Source organism: Rhipicephalus microplus, chromosome 3 (genome assembly GCF_043290135.1).
Source record: "Rhipicephalus microplus isolate Deutch F79 chromosome 3, USDA_Rmic, whole genome shotgun sequence".
Lineage (NCBI taxonomy): Eukaryota > Metazoa > Arthropoda > Arachnida > Ixodida > Ixodidae > Rhipicephalus > Rhipicephalus microplus.
In genome coordinates this window covers 104,453,609-104,475,808 of record NC_134702.1, presented here as the reverse complement: position 1 = coordinate 104,475,808, position 22,200 = coordinate 104,453,609, and the positions used below count along the sequence as shown (strand labels likewise).

The window sequence follows — 22,200 nt, the reverse complement described above, 5'->3', positions numbered from 1 at the left end:
CCCGGTGAACGTGTTTGGGTGTGGACGCCGATACACCGACGTGGATTGAATGAAAAGCTTCTGCGACGCTACTTCGGACCGTACAGGGTGGTTCGACGTCTCGGCCCACTCGATTACGAGGTTGTCCCCGACGGCATCACGAACTCTCAACGACACCGATCGCGACCTGAAGTCATGCATGTCGCCCGCCTCAAGCCGTTTCATGCGCGTTAACAAACTAAAACAGTGTTTTTTTGGTATTATTGTTTCATCGTAGTTCATCGCGCTTCGCCGCTTGTCAGTTGTTGAACGAAGGCCGACGCTCCGTTTGCCGCTATCAGTCCTAGACTGCTATCTGTGCAAGACTGCTGCTGTAATCGGACTTTCCGTTTACTGGGCACAGGTTCGCCCAAATAAACAGTTAAATCCGAACACGAAGTCTCCTGTCTTCGGCCACGTGTTGACCCCGTGACAATATATACATATGCCACACATCACCCACCAGCGTGCGTAAGACTAGCTGTATTCACTTATGCACCTTTAACGCTTTCACTGTGTCTAATAAACTGAGCATTTCATTGCTTGCCCCTCGGTGGTCCAGCACTTCTCTTAGCTTCGTTACCTGTTCAACAAAATGGGCATTAATTGATCGCGCTTGGGGCTCAGCATTTTGTACATCCATATGTGACCTCCATATGCTATGAAGACCTAGAAACATGAAGAGGTCATGCGGGACACAATTTCCTTGGACAGGCAGAAAACAAATACCGTAGGCGTCGATTGGTAGCTCCTTTTTCAAAGTTCTCTGCAGTACATCCCAATAAAATACAACGTTCCAACACTTAATAAAAACATGTTCCACAGTTTCTGCTTTGTTACATAAAATACAGTTCATTCCCCACGGCACAAACGTACCTCATTGTTCAAGCCATTTCACAGGTAGTGTGACCGTGTGAAGTTAAAAAAAAAAACATTTTAACCCCAGGTGGGACTAACATCTCTTTGACGCGTTTCAGGACATCGCTACTCAATCCGTCCCCATAAATTGTTCTGTAAAGTGGGGTTGGAAAACTATGCCTATTAGGTCTTTTCGTAGGTGCTTCCTGGCACGTTGCTTAAGAGCCCCTGTGTAGGAAAATTATTAACAGTGATCAATTGAGAGGTTTCCAGCTGCAATCCCGAGTGCTTGCCTATGCTGATGATGTTGCATTTATATGTGACAAGGAAAGTGTGAGAACAGCACTGCAGATCCCACAGAGGGATTGTGATCAAACTGGCAGTTTATTGAATAGAGGCAAAAGCTCTGGGTTATGACATGGTTTGTGGCAGCACACTCGTACTGTCTTTGAGAAACTGTAGTGGAGCACTGTACCCAACAAATACCTAGGAGTACCACTAGATAGATATAGGGAAAATATGCAGTTTTGGAGAGACAGGGCGGATGAAATGTTAACCAAGACTTTATGCTGGGGTGGGCGGGATTTGTAAATATTCGCGATATCCACAGTATGTAAAGTTTTTTTTGGCAGCTAAAATATGGTATGTTCTCTAAGTTCTTTACTGCACAAGAAGTAATATTCAGCAGTTTCATATATTTTATGCAACTTTTGTCTCGAAGCCGACATATGAGCGCACGTCTAGGACTAATCTTTTCCGTAAGGTCAGAGAAGGTGGGCTGGGGTTAAGTCACCTGTTCTTGAAACAGGTGATGAGTAGATTCTTGTTCTTAAGAAATCAGCAAGATCTTTTGATTCGTACAATAATTCAGGTTATGTTACCAGGAGCTATGCCAGAATTTGTTGTCTCCACCTTAGACAACGGTCCATATAAAGTATCCCGCTTTTTATGTAAAGTAGTCTCTTCCTATAGGTTTCTAATAAGTAGATTTTCTACAAAGCGATAATGTTACTTACAGCTTCTTCGGGAAAAAACTACATAAATGCCAGGCAGTGGAAGGAGTCTCCTTAACGCATTTCGTTCGACAGGTGTCTTGACGAAAGCGAGCCCATTTGGCGATTTGTAGCCGCATTTGGGACGCCATCAAACTACGTCGGAAAAGGCCTAGATAGTGCGTCCATTGCCACTAAAAACACGCAGGAACCTTCAAGCAGCTCTAAAAATGGACAACTATGTCCATCTAGTGGAAAACATATCATGCCTTTCCAGAGGCGTTGATCAAGCAAACAGCAAACGCCAGATAATGTGCTGCCATCTGTGAGGCACTATGAGACTCTATGCCCCTTCAAGGAAATGCCATTTCAACACACTAGGAGCCGCATTTTGCTATCGTGTTCAACACTTAAAGGCGAAGCTTAAGGGTCCCCTAACTTTTGTACATCTTTGTTGTTTTGTCAAGCATAACTTCATAAATGTACCTTACAATTGTGAGTGAGATAAAAATAAAGGTTCATGGACTCAAGCACACACGTTTGCACTTTGTGCACTATGCGGATTCTAGGACTGTGCATCACCGTGGGCCATGGCTGACATCGTCTATGTGGCAGGGAATGACCCTCGACTACTAAGAGACCTTGCCCGTAGGTCGTTTGAATCTTCTGTGGCATCGGATGCAATTGGACGGTGGTCTCCCTGCCCCATCCCCGAGTGCCACTTTGCATTGGACGCCCACAGAGATATCGAGGAGCAGGGTGTGCATGTCTTGGGTGACGTGCATGTCTGTCCTGGATGCACCAATGCTGTCTGCTTCCGGTGAGCAACAGATTCAATGCTCCAACTTAGATACTTAGATAAGCCTAGAATGGGAACTTAGACAAGCCTAGAATGGGAACTTTGATTAGGCTACTACAAGTGCTTAATCGAAGTTTTCAAATTTTTTGGTTTATTATTCAGATTAAATTTTGGTCAAGTGCTTGATTAGCTCAAATCAGGGATGGACAACTAATTTTATTGATGGCCACACGATAGAGAAAGACTGCTGTGGAGGGCTCAACTAAAAGAATTGTTCTGGTTTTACGTCCCAAAACCACGATACAATAATGAAAGACACCATAGTTGAGAGCTTTGGAAATTTCGACCATGTGAGGTTCTTGAACGCGGACCTGAATTTAAGTAGACAGGCCTAGAATTCTGTCTTTATCGAAATGTGGCTGCCGCAGCTGGAATTGAATCCTACTACCTTCATGTCAGCACTTGAGTGCCGTGAACACTAGACCCATGCGGCAGGTGCCGGGCTGGACTAACTTGTTAAAAAAACTCTGTACTGCTTTTATTGCTATCACTTTCCTCTCCCTCAAGAGGTATGCCAGAATAAATTGACACAGAAACGTAAATTGCCTAAAGTATACCAAAAGTAGGAATTAAGCTATTTCAGTGAGAATAAAAAATATGTCTATTCAAAATACTAATCAACAAACAATCACAAAATAATGATGAGAAACATAAACACCAAGATGGCACTTGCTATTGTCAAACAGCCTGTTTCTTCATCATTGATGGAAGCGACAGTTTGCTTTTTGGAGCAGATTTCGAAGCAGAAAAAATGGTGCTTTAGAGCAGGCTTAAGTGTCTTCGGAGCAGACAAAAATGCTACAGCTTAGTGTTGCTATTGGTGTTTTCAGAGAAGATGCATGTTCCTGAAGTCTAAAACATCCCTTAAGCATCTAATGAATATTTATATTTATTATTAAACACGCCATATTCTAGTATGCAGCAAGTATACGAGCCATACAGTAGTATCATTGGCGTAAAATAATGGGGGAGAGTCAAAAGAGTCCGAACTTTTCTTGTGTTCAGGCTGGAGAGGACAGCTTTAGCACGTGATATAGTCGAGTTGACATACAAGTATAGCACAACCAACTTTTTAAACGTCTTTTGATCTTTTACTGCGTACCTGTGTTAAATGCCCCTCACCTGTGTCAACTATGAAAATCGCAAAACGGTAAAAAAAAAAGAGACTGATTATAAAAATGCAATTACTCGAGCTCGAACCCCATGCTTGTTTTTTTTTTATTTCTATTTGAAAGCATAACTTAATTCTTTTATAAATAAAAATACAACCCGCATAAAAATACAAATTGGCCAACATGGCCTAATATGTATCACCCCTTGTGATTTTCCTAGGTTTACGTCATTCAGTAGCATACTAGGATGATGGTGTATACAGCTTGATTTTGGTTCCGCTTATGCTCATGGGATGGACCCATGATTCAACTTCATTCTTTTTAGTTTGCCAACATCCTTTCAGAGCAGGTTTGGTGCCGTTACTAGCTAATATTGCATTTTGGAGCAGCATGGAGCAGCATTTCTCTTTTGGGGCAGTTTGGCGCAATTGGAGCAGTACTTCCGTCACTGCTACATGGACATTGTGTATTACTAACGTCGAAAACGTGCTAGTTGGCAGCAGATCATGGGCATGTATGCAGCCCGCAGACCATAATTTACCAATGGTAGAGTCACCAACTGTTATTAAACAGCATCTGACCTCGGGCCATGAGTGATAGCTTCCTTTCTGAAAAACCAATACCAGCAATTCTTCCTGACGAGCTTTAATGGATTTGTACCGTCCGCAATTTATGAGACTAACACAAAGCGACTGTATGTAAGTGTCTATGTATCAGTCAAAGATCACACCTCCTTTGATGACAACAACTGCCTGCCTGATGTGTTCATGCAGGTGCCGTTCTCTGTACCACTATGGAATGTCGTGTACTGCCTTCAGAGCCTCCATGTTACCTACCAATGGTACTGCTGCCGACAAAGTAAGTCTTCACTTGCAGAACAGCAGAAACGGCAATATCCAATGCAAGAACTAAAAACAACTGTAAATTTCATTCATACATAAGCACAAGAACTACGAGAGCAACAAAGCAAGACACGTGCGTGTACAAGACATGATCAAGCATGATGAAATCAAGCCACGGTCTTTAGCCACCTCACTCATTTTAAGAGCGAAACGAAGGGTTGAACTTTAAAGAAGTCTGGAAGGCTGATGGTACGTACAAAAAATGATGTGGTGATGGTTGACACAGCATATCACCGACTCACCATCCTCACATTTATTTGGCATTATTTAAGTACCCTACGAAACTGACGGGAGCGAGCACGTACCACAGGTATTGGCTAATTTCATCATTGACACACCAATTGACGATCTCGGATGCTGCACACTACATACTGCAGCTGCCCATGGAATGCCACCGCATGTCGCTGGCACACACATCTGAACCAGAAGTACAGGCCTATATAGTTTTAAAACAAGTCGTAGTGAAAATTCTCATAGCGATGATGCTTGTCAACATAAACTTTTAGTGGCACAGCCATGCCTCGCCATCTATTGGTAGCTTCCAGCACAATCCAAGCGCTCTTTTTGTGCAATAAGCCCATTTATAGTTGATGGATTCAAAACATTTTTGTCCCAATTTGTGAGACAACAAAATACAAAAGCAAAGTCATAAACTTGAACTAATCCAAAACAGTTCTGTTCGTTTCATTCTTCACAACTACAGTCGTCACTCTAGCATTTATGCCATGAAAAATTCACTCGAACTGCCATCTCTTGCCTCTCGTCGTATGCTCTTGCGCCTCTGTCTGTTTCACAAAATTTATCATAATATTCCAACTCTTCGCAAGGCACTTATTTTTCAGCCTTCTTACATATCATCTAGAATTGATCATCCTAATCAAGTTGGCGTTATGTCATGTCTAACCAAAACATGCAGCGATTCAGACTGGAACCGCCTTCCAGGATCTGTGGCCATCTTGACTGATCATCACTTGTTTCGTTCTGCGCTAACTAGCATTGTATAAACGCCCACACTAACTTACTTGTTCTGTTTGTACACCGCTTATATCTTGATCTTTTTTTGTTTTTATTACTTTTTTATCATTAGCTAACATTGTATGAGTAAAAAATCGTGTTTCACCCCCCTCCATACTGCCTTTGGCCTGGAGAGTATAACGAAACAAACAAATAAATAAATAAACTGAAGTAACATAATTTTGCACTGTGCCCTGATATGTTACACGGAATAACAACGAGATAGTTATTCCATGGCATGCTTCTGTGACAAATTGCCGTGGTACACAACCAAAATACGTCAGTATTTAGTGTACTGACCGCAAGAAGGTGCACAACTTTCGTAACATGTGATAAAGTTGTGAAATACTACATTGTGGCATAGTTGTAGTACATGGAGCAATTGTTCTGAAGGTAGTGTAAACGATCAAAAATAACCTAACAAAAAAATTCATACAACAAATGCAATAAAATTTCATAACTGCACAGCTAGTGTATGATTACATTGCTTTCTATGTTCAAAAATACCTAAGTTTAAGCATTTACAAAAAAAAATATAAATCGCATCAGCTTGACAATTTGGCCCTGATAGATGCTCTGTGACAGTGACCAAATGCTGAAAATTTAATTTGCTGAAGCTTCATGCATGCGGTCAAATCTATAAGCATCATTCTGAAAAGAAACAAAAAATTCCAAAAGACAGATACGCATGAAGAAATATTGAGCTCTCAAATCGTATGTTTCACCATTAGTATTCTTACAGATATACCGTATTTACGAGCATAATGAACCCACCTTTTTTTCAAAGAAGTTGACGTCAATTTGGGGGGAGGGTTCATTACGCGGGAGAAAAAGTCACGGGAGTTATAACAGTGAAAATTTCAGGTGACAACATTGCTTGTTTTGACCCGTAAAATGCCAATAAATCAGTTTTGTAGCCCAAACCTCTTTTTGTTTCCTCCCATTACGAAAGTGCATGGATCGATGCCGAATCGTCGTCTACCCGCTCGGTTCCAATGCTCCAGCGCATGCAGCCGTGTCGCTAGTATACCGGCCGAACACGCCCTGCGCAGCAGCTGCCCAACTAAGTTCACAACGACAAACCTAACAACAAAAACGCAGCGTCGGATGGCGGCACACAAACGTTGTGGTAGACATTGCGGGTGCACAACACGCTGTCGGCGCAGTGGGTGCGGTTGCGCTTTGCATAGGTTGGAGACACAATGGTCTGAGATGGCGAGCACGATGCGTGTTTCTTTGCAGTGCGATTGATGACCCTGCGCGAATGCCATTTTCGATGCCATGCGTATTGCTTTTGTGCCGCCGTCCTTGCATGGCGCTATCAGCAAAGAGGTTTCTCCTACATTCGACAGATGGTGCTTTGCTATACAAGGCGCGACTTTCAAATTTTGAGTGACGTCGTCCGCACTCACGCTGCTCGCAACTGTTTAGCATGGTTGCAAAACTATGTTTTGCTTCATTGCGTTGTTATTTTGTGATATAATGGCTTGACTTAACGTTGTTTGAATTGTTAACAGCACTGGCTATCATACCGAAATAAAATGAACAGATACAATAAAGAACTTTTTTTTCTTTCCTTTAAGTCCAAGGTGGGGGGCGGGTTCACCGATAGGTTTAAAGAACTCTGGTGGGGGGCTTTTTACACTGAGCTGGTCAAAATGAAGTGCTTGGAATATATTAATACCATTCTATGAAAGCTTAATGCTACAGACTGAAGCACTCCAACGTGGTATCATCTTTGAGCTGTGAGTGTGACTCAGGGAGTGTGATATGGCATCCTTGATTAACCTTGAAGCAGCCAAGGGCACGGCTTGTGAAGGTTTTTTTTTTTCTTTCCTGGCTGAAGGCACGAGAAAGTCATTCCAAGTCATAGGTGTAGACCGCAGACATCACTTAAAATTTCCTTTACTGAAAGATTTCCTTTACTGATACCAACCATATTAGAGGCACTTGTTCCATTAAAGCAGTGTTTTCGTTTATTAGGTTTCTGTTTACTAAGTGTATGCTTCATTTGGTTCTTGTTAAGACTCTTACAAAATTTATTGCCACATCACTTACCTCACTGCAGCAGTCATGGCTGGTCCAGGACCCTGGCAAGCATCTAGTGTGCCCCTCGTGCAACACTAACTTGGAACGCCGAAGTGCTAGCAAAGTGGATGCCTGCTGGGCCTGCCGGCGCCTCTTTTGCTGGCACTGCCACCAGAGCTTCGAGGACGATGCGACAGCCGCCAGGAACCACCGCACCCAAATTTGCGCAGCCGCACATGAATAGCACACGTCTTGCAGTATGTGCAACAGCAGTTGCAAACAGCTTTTTGCAACTGGTGTTTACATGCAACACCAACTTTTTTTTTGATAATGTTATAATGGGGCTACCTCTTGCTTGTGCACGTAAGAACGTGCCTATCATGTTCGACACTCAGTGCCATAACAGACAAGCACTACAGCACAGCCCATGTGTGCTCTGTTGCTGTTTGTTGTATCAACACTCAGCAACTCCTACCCCACTTTCTTCTCCGACTGCACAAGTGCCTCAAAGATGCATTAATGTCATAAAACTGTCGGGCCTTCTTAATAGCACAGGGTATTTACACCAGCCATTTTTTCATCACTCTTATAAACAGTGTGAGACAACACAGCATGTAAACAGCTTTAAGTTGCTCCACAGTGAGCTTAACCAGATTGAGTGATACATTGCCACCAGACTTATGTAACAGGATTGAAGAAGGGGCGTTTCAAGTAGTAATAATTCACTACCCACATCACTGCTCCTACTTTTAAGTGTTGTCTCTAACTAGCTGATTGTCTCTAAGTAGACACATGAGAAAAATGGCTTGGTGTGACCTTCGTCTCGATGGCTATCCATCGACAGCAGTGACAGGCAGCAAGCATTTTGAAGCTGAAAGCATCAGGAAACAAGGAACGGTGGGATGTGCAAATGCTATTTATCATACTTTAAGAGTGAGACTAGCTAAAAAGGAGGAGAGAGCTAGCATACTGCACACCTGCACCTGCACAGCTGACACCTGCACAGAAGCCAGTAGCATGAGAAAAAGAAACGCAGAAAAAACAGGGAAGTAACAAAGATAAGTATGAGAGTGCATGGAGCAAGCAGAGGCTTTGAATGCACTGTGTACAAACCAGGAATGTAACTGTTTGGTACCCCAGCCCAGTTTCTTTGCACATTGCAGACAAGCTATAATCAATCCTCGCCAATCACTAATGTTGACCATACTACAACGTGCCTCAGCTTGCATACAGGCACATCCAGAAAGGCAACGTAGACACTGTGAAGGTCTGTAGTGCAGTGTATCAAATGGTGTTTATGAATTATGGTGTTTATGAATTTTTATGGCATGTAATTAGTGACTCCATTTGCCTACTACTGCGACATGTCTGTGCTCAAAATGATATCAGATGGCATGTGTCAGAAATTTTGGCATTGATTATGCAGTTTAAAAAAAAAAGAACTGACCCTGCCACCCAGTACACTTCCTTCAACAAGCCTGTACGTTTCGTCATCTTATAGCAGAAGCACAAACTTTGTTTAACACAGTAAAAATGTTTGAAAGGACGAAAGTAGTGCCAGCTAAATAGGGTGACATCAATGCTTCTGAGAAGGGTACAAGCACACAAAAGCATCAATAGATAGTCCACTTTCACCAAAGATTATGCGTTATAAGCTTTAGAAATATGGCCCATGGCATTCCTGCAAGCAGTCATCAACATCTCACAAGGAAGACATTAGTCTCCACAATCATAAGCAAATTTACTGGTGGCTGACAGGCATCATTGTTATGAAAAGCCAAGTGCCTACTGTTAGCCACATCGCTTTCCATTTCACGGACATCAGCTGGTTTGCCACTAACCTTACGGTCATTTTCTTGCGCTTGCTCACAAGCTGCGTGCGTGAATCCCGAATTAATGTGCGGGATTAATGCATGCTGTGCAAGGGGGCCAGCATGAGGTGACATGTACATGTCGGGCAGTTGTTTTGTCATGGCTGGAATAACACAGCTCCACATTGCAGTCAGCACGACTATAAGATGAGAGTGAGCTGGCATTTGAGCTACTAAAACGAACAATGGCACACACAATGAGGGTGACAGGTAAAGCACGGATTGGCATTGCATGCACTTTATTTTAATTTTAGTTAATGCAATGCACAGTCATTGTAGTGTGCAATGACCACATGTGCATACATGTTTCTTGTACCAACAATTCATGATACTGGACAATCTTGCTAGCGGCTTTTTCATAGATGGTAGCTAGCTAGCTTGCTTAAACTTTTGATTGTCCTGTTGTGTTAGTGTTTGCCATCAGTTCCTAAATTGTGGCAAGTGACATGTAAGTAGCTTGTGATGTAAGCTTTCTAAATGTTTTCAAATAAACAAAATACAATGCTTGCACACGAAGCCTAAAGTGTGCAACTACAAGCGTCTGTTTCATTTTGAAACTGCTGGAGCACCTTGAACAAGAAGTCAGATAAGAATGCGCCTTTCTTCTTAGATTGTCCAACATTTGATTTTCATGGAAGTAATCCATTGATCATTGATGTAATCCTAACAGTGCTGCAAGAGAGGTGCTGTCTATGATGTAACTAGCATTTTTTTATCACTGCTGAAACGTCGAATATGTTGTGTACAGGTGCATTAGCAGTTACCAACTGGGACTTTTGATAAAAGGTAGTCAGAATGAATGCTGACCAGAACGACAATTTATTTTTGTTGTGCCCACATCTTCCAAAGCATATTTCTCATAAATGGTGCAAGCGACGAGGCTGTTCAGAAATAGGCATTCTGGTTATAACAGATGGGTTGCATGAGTGCTAGATGGTGTGCTACGAAGATAGAGAAAGGACAAATTAGGACTCTAGTAACTAGGTCGAGTGTCATTATGTACACTACCTGTGTGCCACTACGGGCAGCAAATTTTAAGTTTCACAGTTATGTTTTGCTACATGTATTGATGCTGTTGTAAGAAAAATAATAACAGTTATTAAGGGTAAAGAGGTTATGTCATTTGAATGAGTCTTGGCACAATTTGCATAAAGATCCCACAACTTGCACAGCTTTGTGAAAAGGTCAGTTTCATCACAAGGGCAAAATAATGAATTTGATACCAACAAATTCAAATAAAAGAAAGACGTGTAACTTTAAGGGCTCGTTTTTTTTTATTAGAGACAATATTAATGAGAACTGACATCATAGTCTGTTAGTTCTGAACGAATTCGAACCCTATATACGAAGTATGACTGGCAGCTGTAGGAGCAATATGAATAGTAGTAAACACGAGCTAAGCAAGCAGGCGTGCAGCGGTGCGGCAGAACTGGTGCGATGAGAACAACCCAGTGGCGACAACAAGCTGCATGTAGAATGATGGTTGTAACGACAAGCACCTTTCATATGCAGAGCCTTCCAGGTTCTAAGACATAAAATGGCTTGCACATGCCGTAATATACACAGCGTTCCACCATGCTGAAGCTGCAACACGGCGGCTATAGGATGATGTCATTGTATTGCACCAATGACATAAAATGTTGCCGGTATGTATGCGAGAGCTCAAAGCAGAGCCTTTTTATGCATTATTGTCACAATAAGTTATTGAAATATCGATTGCTTAGCAGAGTTCACAGATTGCCTGCAACAGTGGTTTCCCTTCTCGATGGCCATGCTAAGCCACACCTAAGCTCTTTAAAGCCATATCATACGCACTTATAGCACTAGTCTCTGTGACACTGAAGCAGGTATCAGACATGACCACTAACTGTAAAGTATGTCTATAAGTAGCTTGCCATTTGAGTGTAAGAGGATGTTTGTAATGGTGACTGGATTGCCTAACTAGTGACGCCATGTAGCAAAAGGTGGGTAGTATGAATCCAGTCATGTGCTTTGAAAACATTTTCTTCTTGACTTTTTTTTTTTTTTGGTTTTACATGCATACATGTATAGCTGACGCTCTTTATAAGAGACATGTGCCAAGGAGAAGTTCTCTCTTATATGAGATGTTCCCTACAAGCACGGTACCACATTTTGATTTCCTGATCAACCTGCATTTTAATATAGGCCCGCTGATACTTCTTATACCCATCTGTCTGTTACATCAGTGCCTCTTATAAAGAGGTTCAACTCTACCTATATACACAAGTGGAAAATGACAGCAACAACGATGGCAAGAATTGATATGTCTAATATAATTGCTCTCGCAATATTTTACAGTTCGTTTAACATTAATATGGCCTATCTGTGTACATACATATTTGTACAGACACAACAACACCGTGACAAAGCTTCCACCCAAAGAATAGACTGGCTGGCTGAAGCTACAATAAGTAATGAAACTGGGACCAGGGAAAAAAAATGCCACATAGTGTCTAGAAGATTGCATTATCTGCAGCTTCTGCACATGCAGTATAAGCCAAATATCACAGATGGAGACAATGCAAGCTCACAGAGCATAGCTTTTTACCAGACCCTCACCCCCAACAAGTTGAAGAAGAATTTCAAGGCCTCCGAAAGCCCTCCTCTTCCCAATGCATACATCGATAAGACGAGATGGAAGACACCGGGACCAGAGATGGGCCGGCATCTGAACACTGCTCCCACACTCGAAAAAACGGTTGAGTAGTACAATGAGCATGTTTCTGAGCCATAAAAGTAACTGTCATCTGGCTTGCTTGCGTTTCCCATTTTTTAAACTGATCGCTTACTACCTTCACATCAAGAGTGCTATGCCAGGCTGGTAACACGCATGCCATTCATGACTAGGAAATGCTGGGCTCAAAGCGACAATGCCAGAAAAGGCACGCAATATAGACCGCGCTTATTTTTGTAGGACAAAAATACACCCTTTATACTCATTCTTGGTCTGCAATACATGCACCCTCACCTCCTTTTCGCACCCCTACCATTCGTAGACTACAAAAATGTTTTCGATGGGTGATACACTCCCAGCTGTGACAAATGATGATGCGGCAAATGATCGATCGTAAGAATCTGTGGGCATACAACATATCGTAGCGACACGATTGAAGGACGACTCGAATGTTGGTCGACCCACCTAGAATCGCATGACCCACCTAGAATCGCAAAAAAAAAGGAGCATGAGCACATCTCTATCAAAAAAGTCACAGCTTTGCCGCAAAGGCGAAGCAATGAACCTGACAGCAAGAAATTGGAAGGTCACGCGAATAATGGCAAGCAGATCGAAACATGCCTAGCGTTTCTCATGCACAAATGATGCACGAAATGTACTCACAGGTAAATATGAACGCGAATAAGCGTCTTAGTTGTTACTTCACTGTGTCTGAAAAGCGCACCCTTTTCGCAAACGGAGAGAGACTGTGCAACGAGTGCAGTGACCTTTGTGCGCGACCTTTGTAACTACAACAGAATCGTTCCGGTGAAAGCCCAAGGCGTAACATTGTTCCCACCGCGAGATAACCGAGCACATGCGTGAGCGTCCCCCTTCCCTCCTCTGCTCTCTGCAGGGCAAAGTACGTGCGGGAGATGACAGCGCTACGCCGCCGCATTGTGACGATCTGGCGACGCGTGCTTACTGCGCCATCTTGCAGGTAATGCTGAAAACACGATAGTTCTCCCTAGGTGGCTATCGCCAGGGGTAAGTGGTAGATATAAATAGATTGCCGTTTCGTCCTTGAAGGAGGTTTTCCTTTGTGGCTCAGTGGCTAACGTCTTGCACTCACAATTGAGAGGTGAGACGTTCGATTCCGCATGCTGGAGTCTTTTTCTGGATTATTTTTTATAGATATGTGGGATTTAACGTTCCAAAACCACCATATGATTATGAGAGACACCGTAGTGGAGGGCTCCGGAAATTTCGACCACCTGTGGTTCTTTAACGTGCACAAAAATCTGAGCACACGGGCCTACAGCATTTCCGCCTGGATCGAAAATGCAGCCGCCGCAGCCGGGATTTGATCCCACGACCTGCGGGTCAGCAGCCGAGTACCTTAGCCACTAGACCACCACGACAGGGCCTGGATTATTTTTCTTGTGTTTTTATATATATAGATACGTATACATATATAGTGAATGACGGCAGTCGCCCATGTCGGTGGCAATATCCAGCCGACAGAGTTCGTATAATTGCTATCGCAATAAAATTTATTTACGATGTGTCCGAAAAAACTAAATCAAATTTCGGTGTGCCAAGGCGGCTTCACGGCATCGCTTGAAAGCTGTGCAGAAGAGCTACCTTTGCAAAAATACGCAGGTATTATTTTGAGAACAATTTTACAACTGAAACTAGTTTTCGATTCGAAATCGACCACCTTAACTTCATATTTCAAATTATGACAAAATTGGTCAACCCAGAATTGAGTAAATACAGTAAGTAGGACTGTGAACCGTATCAATTTCCCTGACACTGACATTTTAGTGGATGCCATAAAGATAACTACACTAGCCGCAGAAAGAACTCAATGCCGTGATCGGTGGCAGCAGCAACGACAACAGACATCAAGGCTTCTAGCTGTTGCCATGCTGTATACTGCACAAACTCGACGTGGAAGAAACTTTGTGAGGCAAGATCCAGGCTAGATGTGGCAGATAATGTTTTTGTTTTAGGCGTGGCTTGGAATGGCTTGAAGTTTCCTTCCGCTGGCTGTAGCAGTGAGCCCTGTCTTAGTGACCAAAACTACGCTCAACAACCTGAGAAGTACTGAACTGCCAACACTTTTTCATGCCTACACAAGAAGGAACAGTGGATTGTCTTGTGTCGTCACTGTAGGATGATATGTTGAAGGTAATGTATGAAAAAGGGCTCATACACCACACTTCACTGCTACAGCAAAGTGCTCAAGAATTTCCCATCGTTAGTTTAACTTAATCTAATCAAAAGGCAAGAAGGAGAAGATGGAAGCTTGTGATGAGAAATTGGAAAATGGGGGACGGGTTCCCTCAAAAAGCGGACTCGTCGTTTTGTCGAGACGACGGCTCAAGCACCCGCTCCCTGTTTTCAAATTTTATCATGGTTTAACCAAAGACATTTTTGTTTCTGCCACATTGACAAACAAATACAATACGGTACTGCTGTTCTATTCAACAGGAGGCAGTGGGCTGTCGCAACATTAGGAGTGTGACATAGCGATTTCCCAAACCAATAAATTATTAATCGCATATTGCCAGAAGAGAATTAAACCAAATGCTATACAATACTTGGGGGATCTCATGAAAGAGCAAGAATGCACATTCAGTCATATTTTTTCTTTGCCTTTTTTTATATGTAATTTTAACACATTCAAAGTTCACTGAAGTAAAAATTTCATTCCCAAAATATGCTCCCAGTAGACAAAAACAGATGTACTGTGTTTGCTCACCATAATATTTTCCAATTTCATCACCTTACTTAACGGAAACTACAAACGATACGTTGAAAAATTTTTCCGATGTTTTCAATGCATACCACCATCAATTACATACATGCTTTCCTTATACTATCCTCAAAAGATTTCAAAAATGTGCAAACATGGCTTAAATAAGAAATGCCAGGCCTGTGTGAAATGCGCAGCACAGTCACAGTGAAAGCTCTAATAGCGGTCTTTCTACAGCCTTTTTTTTTTAACGATATTTGGGTAACTACTACAAGCACACTGCACGCCCTCTATGCTTATAAATCATAATTTTTTATAGGAGGGAGGTATTCACAAAGGTCCCAAAAGGTCCATGCTCTGCCTGCTCCATTCAGCATCTCTGCAAGTTACCAGCTTATGCTGCAGATCAACCTTAGTTTTAATTACTTTGCTGCAGCAAAACTGTCCTCTCGTTGCTTGTGTTTGGGAAAGATGAATTTCAGATTTTATTTGTGTCTAGCGTGTGTGAAGGGTGAGCGGCCACCGCTTCCTAAAAGGCTAATGTGCACGCAGTTTTTCTTTAGCTGCCGTTCTGCAGTGCTGAGCCCACCAAGAGATGGAACCAAGCATTTTTGTACATCTCATCTGGGAGTCCGCAGCAGTTGTCCTGAGCAGGAATCGCCATGGTTACATTAGTTCAGAATCTCCTTTCTATGCTTTTCGCTCTGCTATATTATAATCTTTGATGTGCTTCCCTGCTTTACCCACAGACAATGAGCTATGCTCTCTGCAAGTACAAAATTACTGCCTTTGCAATGTCACATTGAAATGCTCCAGCTCCCCCCCCAGCTAATTTCTGGCTGCAGAACAGACACGATTAAACAACATTACAACAAGACAGGCTATAACAAAACATTACATATAACGAGCAAACGATAATTCTCCTTGAAAGTCCCCATAGAAACCAATGTATTTAAAATGCCGTTTAAACAAGATTATTACTCTATGAGACATAACAAACCACTTTTGTTAGGAAATAAATTTTTGAGCCAATATTGGGGCACAATACAGATTTGAGTCAACTAAGGTTGCATGTATTTGTCAGCAAAAATATAGTGGCTCACTCGAGTCTGGCTAATAAAAACTACCCCAAATCGGACTCACTTAGACTCGGACCCACTAAACTTTTTCTTAACCAAACTCGCTTGGACTCAACCACAACAAATTGCCCACTCAAACTCACTCAGCCTCATGGCCCCTTCCGAGTCTCAGTGAGTTATCTCATGAGCAAGTTGGCCGACCTAAGGCTGCATGGTAGGCTTGTTGGTGATTCACAGTACCTAGCGCTGTGTACCTGGTTTATGTGTCATTCGATTCATTGCACCTTGGATGTGCAACAACATTGGATGCAAATTTGCAATGGTACGCAATGCCACAGCAGTATTCAGGAGTTCAGAAGAAGGCAGTGAAAATGGTGTGAACATAGCAGCCACAGCCATCGTTCAGATGAGGAAAATACACCATGTCCAATTACAGATTTTTTGCAGCTTAGTGTGTTTAAAATACGGTTATACATTTTGAGCTGATATGAAGTACGAGCACGTCCTTTCTTTTTACCTTTGGAATATGTGATTTCGTTGTGTAGTGCAGAGCGATGCGAGGCCATTTTGCCCACTATAGGTTTGGGTAAGTGCAGCGCATAATATTCGCAGCAAATGCCCTATGGCTGTAAAGAAATGTCAGAGATAACAAGCAAATCCCAACGCCCCTTCAGTTTCATTATAAGGAGGTTTAAGGACTCCTAAACCATTTCTCATAATTGTTTAACATTTCAAGTAAATGCGTGCATCGAGTTCAAAATGTTACGGTCAACAATGATAAATGCAGCAGCGCTATAAGCGATGGACGCCCCACATGTTAGATGAATTAGTCCCTTCTCCTCTCCGTGCTTTTCGGCATTCATCATCCCCTCAATGTTCGCAATGACGTCAACATGCCCCACTTGCTCGTCATCTACAACACCTCTTCATTTTCTCGCAGATACGCACGCTTTCCACTCTTCCTCCTTGCACAGTGAGGAGGAACACTTGGCAAGAAAGAGCGATGAACCAATGAATGAAGCATAGTGCAAGAAAGAGTGAAACGAGCTAGGGGCTTTTTGCATGATCAAACGCTTGCGATATCGCTATTATATCACCGTGTTGAAAAATTATTACAGCTATGTGTTTATTGAAGACTCATTCATAATTGCAAAAAGACAACTTAATTTCGACCTCCGAGAGGTTTAAGGGCATCTATGGTAGAGATTGCAGTTGCCAATCAATCTTTGAAAACTGCTGCGTTGTAAGAAAAATGCCAGAAACTGACATGCGCGATTATTACCGTAGGTGATTTCGTGCGCCTGGGTGACCCGGGTGTACGCATGTCATCAGTTGATCTCAGTGAAAAAGAAACGTATTTCCTCATGTCAAAATTAAAAAAGTGTGAATCACTGTTCATTCATTCGCTTCACCTAAGTAATGTGATTGCGACTAGGAAGCTTGGCATTGGTGTAAGATTCCTTTGTGCAATTTTATTACTCATTTCATGTTTATTTTCTGTTGCTCCTTCTACCCCCCACTTCTGAATTTATTCTATTTTGTGTGTGTCCCATCGATTAGTTGTGCTAAGCAATGAACGTCACTAAAATAAACTCAGTTTCGAAGCTCCGTATTTCCGCCAGCGGAGGAGGGTGGGCAGAACGGCAGTCGTGAGAACTAGCGGTGCTGCTGTCAGATTTTGCGCTACTCTCGGCGCATTGTCTCCTACAGTGGCATACCGCGGCGGTCCGCCGCGCTGTTGCTCACGATGGTTTTTTTGTACTATTATCAAACTGAACCATTCATAATGCTTACAGTCGACATTGTCGTATCGCATTTGTGGACTGCTTATGTGAACACGCACAAGGTAACCTGTATAGATTGGCCCGAATGCGTTGCCCATTGCAAGTTGGCTGAGAATCGATCTTCTAACTATACTTGAGCTGCGTGCATTGCGTTTAACCTCAAAGTATGGGAGGTTCTACATGAATGAGCATTTTCAGCATAGTTTTTATGACAACCACTACCATTTTAACCAGAGCCGTCTTGCCTAATCGAAAAACAGCCCAAAAGGTCTGTAATAGTCTCAAACAAGTTGACTTACTGGAATACTAAAATGCTCTAGAAAAACAATGCTCATGCTTTCTACTACAGTCGAACCCCGCTACAACGAAACTGATACGCGCGGAAAAAATTTCCTTAAGGCGAAAATTTCGTTGTAGTGGAATCGAAAAAATATAGCCGATCTGAACTAGCAAAACAAAGAAACGTTTCAAAAGGTGACTGCCGCTTTTTATTCTATCCCAACAGCGTCACGACGCGATTCTCACCCATGCATATCGAGGTTATGGTGAAAAGCACGCTGAAACAGTGACTATAACACGGTAACACCTGCAGCTGTCCACCGTCAAAATGCCGAGATGGCAGCAGGGTATCGTGAAGCCGTGACTTTTGCCTTATTTTATGCCATTTTTATCATCTATCTCTCGCGGCTAACTGATCGTGAATTTTTTGTTGTAGCGGGAATTTCGTTAAAGCGGCGTTCACTGTAGCAGGGTTGAACTGTACTTACCAGAAAGACGCTCTCGAAAAAACAGCACCGAAGCTTCACACTGCTAAGCAGACAAGTCTTCGCGACGACTATCAATCGAGAACAGAGTGCAAAAATGTTACAGCAACTTCACCTTCTTTCTTGCATTTTCCACCTTTTCAGAAAACTCCTTATTAGTTCTGTTGCAAAAAAAGGAAAAGAAAGAATATTCTCATCGCAATATCTTTAAAATTATGTAAATTTTTCTTTCCAATTTTTTTCTTTATATGTAAATATATTTCATTTATATGTAAATCGAACTATCGCTGTGCTTCCGTGAGCCCTAGTAAATGGGGGTGGCGAGCTCGTGAAGTTGTCTGAAGACAGCTTTTATTCCCCGTTCCTCTGTCTGTTTGTTGAAAGGACACAAATAAAGTTGATTGACTGATTGATTGATTGATTGAATATGAAACATTACAACTCTAGCCATCCCATTCTCATTATGAGCGGTATAACTCAAAAGATGCAATGGCAACTGCTCCAACTTTTCAAGCACAATCCAATAGAGGTCGCCAACTATGGGGTTTTCGTGAAATGCCTCTAGACAGTTTTCTCAATTGCTTTTACTGTAGAAAGAAGGCCGCATAAAGGATGATGTAAGTAGCTTCCTTGAAAACACCTCATCTGAGTGGGTGCACTTTCGAGTAGTTTGGGTGCGGCTGCCCCAGGGGTACTTGTAAGAGATGCTGTACTCTTCTCTGCAAACGTACCCATGCATGTAGTACACTCACAGTGTGCTACTCACAGTGTGCTACAGCAGTGCGAAGAAGAGATACCGACATGTGCAACACCCCGTTACCTGCTATAAGGTTGATATATGAGAACACTGCGATTGGTAATAATATTTACTATTGTATTATGAAGCAGAAGTAACAAAACATGGTCACTGGCAAAAAATGACCTCTTATATACAATTGTGTTGGTTCATAAGAGAAATATATATTAAAACAAAAATATCCACTGATTTGAAGGCAGCATGACAGTTGACAATTGATCAAATGTCACTGTGATGCAACTCTCCAAGTATTGAGAGCACCGTTCGTCAGCTCCCACTTTTCGCGTGAGACCAAAACTTCTTGTCTAGGAAAACACGACGGTAGTGCGTTACCATGTCGTCATTCTCAAATTGAGCATCATAGACCTAGCGTTCGGCAGTGAGCTTTCAATATTTGCGATGCGAATCTTGCTCCCACCTTTTGAATTGCATCAAATTTCTTTGGAGGTCTGTCATAGTCAACATTTATTAATTTATACCCTAATCAAAACAAATTATGGCATGCAAATGAATTAATTCACCATGCCTGATTGTAAAAATTGACTATAGTAAAGTGATCTCAACTTGTTTCGCTCGTTCACTCACTTTCCTGGGGTATTTTTGTTGAAGGTTACAACTACAGCGAGTGCTTTGATTATGCCCTCAAACTACGTTGTTGTATAAACGACTGTCTCTTCACCTATACTTATTATGATAATATTTATGCACTGTATATCATTTGAACATGATAGTATTGAAGAGCTTGTTTCGCAGAAATTCAGTTGTCGGCGTCTTCAGTTGTGAGCGAGAAAATATCATCATGTCCGTGACAAAAATCAAGAAACCTGCCAAACAAATGAATAATAAAAACTTCCATACGAGTACAAATAAAACAGCGGCTCTCTGCGTGGCAATCATGTGTTCTACCACAGAGGTACGCTAATGGTTGAAACTGATTTGAACAGGAAAAAAGTAATATGAATGTCATGTAGAAGTTCTCATTGATATTGCGTCTGACCAAGAAAGCGAGGCCTCATGTTTACACTTCTTTCGTTCGGTAGAGGAAGGCATTTCTTTAACACAGGCAATATTAAGTAGCAGGACCATAGAATTGCGCCAAGCGTCAAAACATGTAAAATGCGCAACAAGTGGGTGTTTTAAAGGCCCACTCATTACAGACGCTCAAACATATTTTCGCAAGTTGCCTTATGCATTCGTAGAGGGCCCTTCGCAGATTGGCATAGTTGGCATTTAATAATTGTACTTTCAATAGACATTCATAGTTTGAAAAGCCTAGTGTTGCACACACAGTCGTTCGTTCCCTCAAGGCGTGGTTGAGGCATACATAGAGACCGAAGCTAGGCTAGTAATTGAGAAGGTGATTCCCACGGGGCCTGCTTATGATATCGCGGTCTACTGTGAAGGCAAACCTCAAGCGTCGTCGAAGTTTTGGAATTGCCGTGTTTGTAACTTTTGTGTAATAGTTTCACGCAATGTACACATAATACTCAACGGCCTCACCTCTGCCAATCGCTACTGCATGTAATAATAATAATAATAATAATAATAATAATAATAATGGAATGATAATTTTCATTATCACAACAATATGAACTTTCGGGTAGCATGCAAGGCTAGAGAGGAAATTTTCTTACATTCGTCAGTTTGGCAGCCCGTCATCGCAGGGCAAAAGAGACCGGAGGCTACATATATGAACTTCTCAAGCTGCTTATGGCAGCTTTTATCTTAGCCCCTGCCACTGTGTAACTATGTGTACAAAGGAAAAATATAAATGAATAAACAAACAAACGAACATGTTGCATGAAGCAGAGTCGTCATTGCGGTCATCACTGTTGGAGTGCGGCGCAAAGCAAGTTGGTGTGCTTCACTGTAGATAAATCTGCTCTTCCTCGGCACACTTGATACATGACAAACACGTTTTCATACAAGAAACTACGCCGTGTCAAGAAAAGCCCGAGGAGTGACTTGTGGATACAGCGCACCATTCGCGATAACCGCTTGCCATCGCCTCCACCGATTACAAAACGCATGCCTCGGGCCTCAGGAGCGAAATTAAGCTGCAGCGCCACAGTTACCGCGACCGCCACCCGGCCCGCCTCTCCGACAGAGCTTTCAAACTGAGTTTATTCTAGTATTGTTGTTATGCAATATACTCGGCTGCTTTACCAACACAACAAGTCTTCAGCCTTAGCAAGTGTCACATAGTGATGTGGGTGACGTAACGGGCAATATCGCCATGAGCCTTAATAGCTTGATAATGCACCACTTTTAGAGTGATTCTAGTGAATTTTATAATTGCAGGCTTATTTCATGGTGTCAAGACATTATTGAAAAAGCTCGTTTTGCAAAACAAGTCGATAGAGTATGGAACCAAAGCCACGTTCATGGCATCAGCAGCATGGAACATAAGAGTGGTAGATGTATACCTAGTCACATCAGATCATAACATGATAAAGGATCACATTTTCGAGCTTCTCTATTTGAGCTTCTATATAGGGTTTTCCATTAGAGTTTCACTATGCTGGCTCACTGCATGCTCAACTACAGTCTACCTGCATCAAATTTGTCCCAGTGAAGCGGAAATGGTTACGAGCCCTTTCAATACAAAAGCTCATTTTAATGAAAACGTAATTTGCACCGCGCGAAGAGCTATGTCGCCCCCATTTCGCACGCCACAAACCTGTGTCC

General features: G+C 42.2%; 1 protein-coding gene across 4 annotated transcripts in view; it reads left to right on the top strand.

Annotated features, from left to right (window-relative positions):
* The window catches only part of LOC119171800 (uncharacterized), a 69,354-nt gene extending 59,163 nt beyond the window's left edge, over nt 1–10,191 (top strand). For 3 of the 4 annotated variants that reach the window (XM_037422666.2, XM_075890084.1, XM_037422651.2), the window contains exons 6-8: nt 2,438–2,688; nt 4,613–4,697; nt 7,824–10,191. In XM_037422666.2, the coding sequence (XP_037278563.2) occupies nt 2,438–2,688; nt 4,613–4,697; nt 7,824–8,027 (540 nt within the window). In that variant the 3' untranslated portion in view covers nt 8,028–10,191. The remainder of the gene's footprint in view (nt 1–2,437; nt 2,689–4,612; nt 4,698–7,823) is intronic. The other variant, XM_037422657.2, reaches the window with a different exon arrangement.
* Nucleotides 10,192–22,200: the final 12,009 nt, after the last annotated feature.